This window comes from Eimeria maxima, genomic scaffold (assembly GCF_000499605.1).
Source record: "Eimeria maxima Weybridge genomic scaffold, Emw_scaff1937, whole genome shotgun sequence".
Classification (NCBI taxonomy): Eukaryota; Apicomplexa; class Conoidasida; order Eucoccidiorida; family Eimeriidae; genus Eimeria; species Eimeria maxima.
In genome coordinates, this window is record NW_013564832.1 from 1 (window position 1) to 5,216 (window position 5,216).

Here is a 5,216-nt window from a genome sequence, read left to right on the forward strand (position 1 = left end):
TATATAAATTTATGAATAATATTTATTTCTTAATTTTATATAAATAATAAATAAAGAATATAAATAATGTATTTCTTACCTGATAAGCTGTATTGAATAATTGAGTGAGCATTTGTCCGTTATTATTTTTATGATGATATCCTTTGCGTCTTTCTCGTTTAGCTTTACCTGTTGTTCTTGGTGTTGCTCTTTCTTCTTTTCGTCTTCCTCCTCCTGTCCCTCCTTTTCCTCCTTGGTGTCCTGTCTGTCCATGCTGTGTATCGTTGTCGTCGTCCTCCTCCTCTTGCTCACAGAATAATCCATAAGAGCATTCCTTACAGAATCTCCAGAAATCAGATCCCGCACAATTTGTTGATTCCGATTTGACGCCGATGGCCAAATTAATTCCCCAATGCAATTGACTTGAATTCTGTACTACCATCTCACCCATACATTGAACTCCTCCATATACCTGTATATAAATATATACATATTTTTATTTATTTCTATTTTATTTCTATTTATTTATTTATTTATTTATTTTATTTATTTATTTTATTTATTTATTTTATTTATTTATTTATATGTGTTGTGGTGGCGTTGTGGTGTTGTGCATGAGGACTGCAGAAGAATAACATTAGCAGAGGAGAAACAACAAGACAAATACCAACAAATAAAGGAAAAGATGAATAGAGCAAAACACAAGGAACAGCAACAGAAGCAGCAGCACATGCACCAGCAATAAATAGACAGGAATGTATAAGAGATATATATTATGTATATATTTTATTATATCAATAAATAATAATATAATTGCGACTCCCTTTTCTTACATCTAAATCATTATATAAATAAAGAAGAGTTGGAGGATAAGGCCAAAAAGATTTATGATTAGCAAGACAGACTTTTTCTCTTGTATGTCCTGCAAGACTACGAAGAATATCATTAGGTATATGTTTATTTAATGTATTTCTTTGTTCCTCTCCTAAGGCAATTCTTAATAAATCCGTAAGACGTGTTAATAATTTACGAGAAAAAGAACGTGGGGTTGTAAACCATAACTTACAACATAAATCACCACCAAATAAACTGTCAAAGTAATTGTCTATGTTTAAGGAAGAAGAAGAAGAGGAAAAAGAAGAAGAAAAAGAAGAAAAAGAAGAAAAAGAAGGAAAAGAGGAAGGAAAAGGAGGAGGGGGAGGAGGAGGAAGAGGAGGAGATGAAGAAGAATTGCCGTCAACAGCCGATGAAGGAGGAGGGAATGAAGAGGAAAAAGAAGAAGAAACCTCCTCTTCTTGGTTATATTTCGAGGAGGTAACACTGTCTATTATACGGCATGATGATGAAGATAAAGAAGAAGAAGAAGAAAAATGATTATCCATTGTCCTATTGTGGTCATATACGAAGAAGAAGAAGAAGCAGAAAGAAAAGAAAGAGGAGGGACCTGCTTTCTTCTTCTTAATCAGTAAGAATACCTATAAAGAGCAATCCATATATACTGCAGTGTCCGTAAGCTATTGAGTTAATTGTCTTTTATATTCTACTCATTAAAATAAATTTAATTTATGATTTCGTCATAAAAGGATAATCAACAGTTCAACTTTATGAGCTGCCTATACACCCCAACTGCGTTGAATACCATTCAACGAGCAGCAGTTGCTCGTCGTCAACTTATAACAAAGCTGCTGCCTTATTATTGCAATAGACCTGTTTGAATAAATAAATTAAAATATACTTCTTTAAATAAACTAAATAAAATTAAATTAAGAAAAAGAAAAAAGACAACAAGACGAAGAAGAAGCGACAATCGGAAAGAAGGAGAGGGTCGACAGACAAAGACGTTATTAATGTAGTGGCTAGCAGATCAGCATAACTAGGTTACATTGAGGGAATTAATTGCATAAAAACAATTAATTAATAAATAAATACTAAATAAATGATAATTAATAATGATTAATATTGTTATTTTTATACAAAATACACAAATAAACTAAAAAAAAAGGAAAAGAAAAATTTTCTGTCTGCACGTCTCGGTAGGGAGAGGAAGAGAGAGAAAGAGGCGGGGGTATCCTGTTCAATATCTGTCAATGTTGCATTCTTTTAATTAAATAGAAAATAAATTAATAAATAAAATTAAAATAAAATAAAAAAATAAATATTTTATTATTTTAACAAATATAAATACGGGGAGAAGCGAAGCGAGAAGAAGAAGGATTCTCTATTTCCTCCTCGTGGTCTTAGCAGCAAGCGGCACACAATGAGAACAGGAAGCAAGAAGAAAAAAGAAGAACTTCTTCCTTTATTTTATTTAATTGAGTTTCCTATTTCGTTCACTTATTTATTTTTTCCTTTTTCTTCTTTTTCTCTTCTTTTTCTCCGTTTTTCTGCATAAATACCTAGTTGACTATACAACAAGAAAGTCCACTTGTTGCTTTCTTATTTATAAATAAATAAAAAGATAAAAATAATAAAATAAATTATTTTATTTAATTAAACATTTATTTAAATCTATATAAAAATATTAAATAAAATATTTTATTAAAATATTTATTTATTTAGTGACGCGAATAAATGGAGGCAAAAAAAAGGAATAATTAAATAAAAAAAATAAATATAAATATATTTAATAAATATATTTTATGTAGTTAAGAGACTTAAATAAAGAAAAGGAAGAAAATAAAATATTATTATGAATGAAGGAATATATTTCTTCTTTGGAGAGGAGGAGGAAATAATTATATCTTAGTAATAATATATATAAAAATAATTATATTTAATTAAATATTTATTATTAATAAATATCTACTTTTACTATTTAATAAATATGAGTAATTAAATATAATAATAATATGTTTATTTATCTACATTTATATATTTTTTTCTTTCTTTTTTTCTTTCCTTTTACCTCCTTTTATACAAGCTCATACAGACACACACGCGCACACCACCACCACTATATGCGGACAAGGATATGGGTGAATGAATTAAATTATATATTTAAAATAAAATAAAAAAAAGAATAATTAATTAAATTAAAAAATAATGATTTTATACAAAAAAAGAAGAAAAAAAGAAGAAAAAAGAGCAGCAGCGCATAGATGAGTACTTGCTTACCTGTGGATACATCATCATCATATACACCGCAGAGAGCAGGAAAGAAGGAATTGTTAGAAGAATTGAATAATTAAATAAAATAAAGAATAAAATAAAATAAAATATAATTTTATGTAAATAATGAATATATAATTAATATGAATTAATAAAAGAAGAGAGAGATACAAAGAAATACATACACAAATACATATATACATGCATACACATTAATCGATGGGGCTTGTTGTGTATATATAATCAGCAATAAATATTCTTGTTGTTCTTTTTCTTTTTCTTGTACTTATTGTCTTTGTATTTTTTTCTTTTATTTTCTTTTTTTTAATTTATTTTATTAGAGTGTTTATATCTGAGGGTTTAGGGTTTAGGGTTTTCTAGTTTCGGAGGGTTTAGGGTTTACTGTTGGTGGTGTTGAATTGAGGGGTTAAAGTTAACTATAAATAATTGTATATTGATTTTTTTTTCTTTTTTTTTTCTTTTTATATTTATTTCTTCTTTTTATTCATCAAATGTAGAAATGTCGTTACCAAGGGTATTTTCTTCTTTCCCTCTTAGCAGCACTCCTGCTGCTGCTGCTGCTGCTGCTGCAGCAACTGGAGGAAGAACAGTATGTAGTACATATAGGTTATTTTCTGTATTGAGTCCATTAAGAAGGAATGATTCCCTTATTTTATCGGCTAAGAATAAGAATAGATTAAATAAATATTGTGTATTTCCTTGTTCTTTTTCTTATTTATCTTGTCCTTCCTCTATTCGTACATTTGCAATAGGAACATTTATAAGAACAAAGCCCCATATAAATATAGGAACAATAGGTCATGTAGATCACGGCAAGACAACATTAACAGCAGCAATAACTCGTGTATTATCCTTAGAAAATAATAATAATAATAATAATAATAATAATAATATAAATATATATAAAAGTTATGAAGAAATAGACAATACACCAGAAGAAAGAAGAAGAGGAATAACAATAAATACAACACATATTGAATATGAGACAAAAAATCGTCATTATTCACATATTGATTGTCCAGGGCATGCAGATTATATTAAAAATATGATTACTGGGGCTGCATGCATGGATGGGGCTATTCTTGTTGTTTCTGCATATGATGGTGCTATGCCACAAACTAGAGAACATATTCTTCTTGCTAAACAGGTATATCTATAAACCCTAAACCCTCATAAACCCTAAACCCTCATAAACCCTAAACCCTCATAAATCCTAAACACTCATTAACCCTAAACACTCATTAACCCTAAACACTCATAAACCCTAAACACTCATAAACCCTAAACACTCATAAACCCTAAACACTCATATACACTCTTTTATCTATTCCTCTATTATACATTCTTTTATATATTATTATTCAATATATTTATATGTTTATATTTATATAATAATAATAATAATAATAATAATAAACACTAATAAACAATAATAATAAACCCTAAACACTCGTAAACCCTAAACACTCGTAAACCCTTAACACTAATACAGAAAGTGTTTTATTGTATGATGGTGTTGTTATGTCATAGATATATACGAATACATAAACACTCATAAACCCTAAACCCTAATAAATACTCGTAAACACTAAACCCTAATAATAAACACTAATAAACACTAAATACCTATCTAGTTATTCTTGTTTAACAAGGGAATATATTATATACTCCCTAAATATATCTGTAAACCCTAAACTAGGGTTTAGGCTAAACCCTAAACTAGGGTTTAGGCTAAACCCTAATATACAGTAAACCCTAGAAACATGTCTCTTCTTTTATCTTCTTATGATGATTATTGTATGACATAAGCAAGGGAATATATAAACCCTATAAACCCTAGACCCTAAACCCTAGTAAACCCTAAACCCTAGTAAACCCTAGAATATACATGACTGTGTTGTTATTGTTGTTGTATTTGTTTATGTTGGTGGTATACTATGAACAAGGGAACGGTAAACAAATATTTATATATAAACCCTAAACCCTAAACCCTAAACCCTCGTACCCACTAAACCCTTTATATACAGGTTTGTATACGTATATAGATATACATACATATATATATATATATATATATATGTAAACAAACAAAACAAGACAAATAAATA

General features: G+C 28.5%; 2 protein-coding genes across 2 annotated transcripts; one reads left to right on the plus strand and one right to left on the minus strand.

Moving 5' to 3' along the window:
- Positions 1-79: 79 nt before the first annotated feature.
- Positions 80-421, minus strand: EMWEY_00056470 (hypothetical protein; the record flags this gene model as incomplete). Its single annotated transcript, XM_013480446.1, has 1 exon — positions 80-421. A coding segment is annotated over one exon (342 nt), but the record flags the coding sequence as incomplete, so codon positions are not given.
- A 665-nt stretch (positions 422-1,086) lies between these two features.
- On the plus strand, positions 1,087-1,353 carry EMWEY_00056480 (hypothetical protein; the record flags this gene model as incomplete). Its single annotated transcript, XM_013480447.1, has 1 exon — positions 1,087-1,353. The coding sequence occupies one exon, from the start codon at positions 1,087-1,089 to the stop codon at positions 1,351-1,353; it is 267 nt and encodes an 88-aa protein (XP_013335901.1).
- Positions 1,354-5,216: the final 3,863 nt, after the last annotated feature.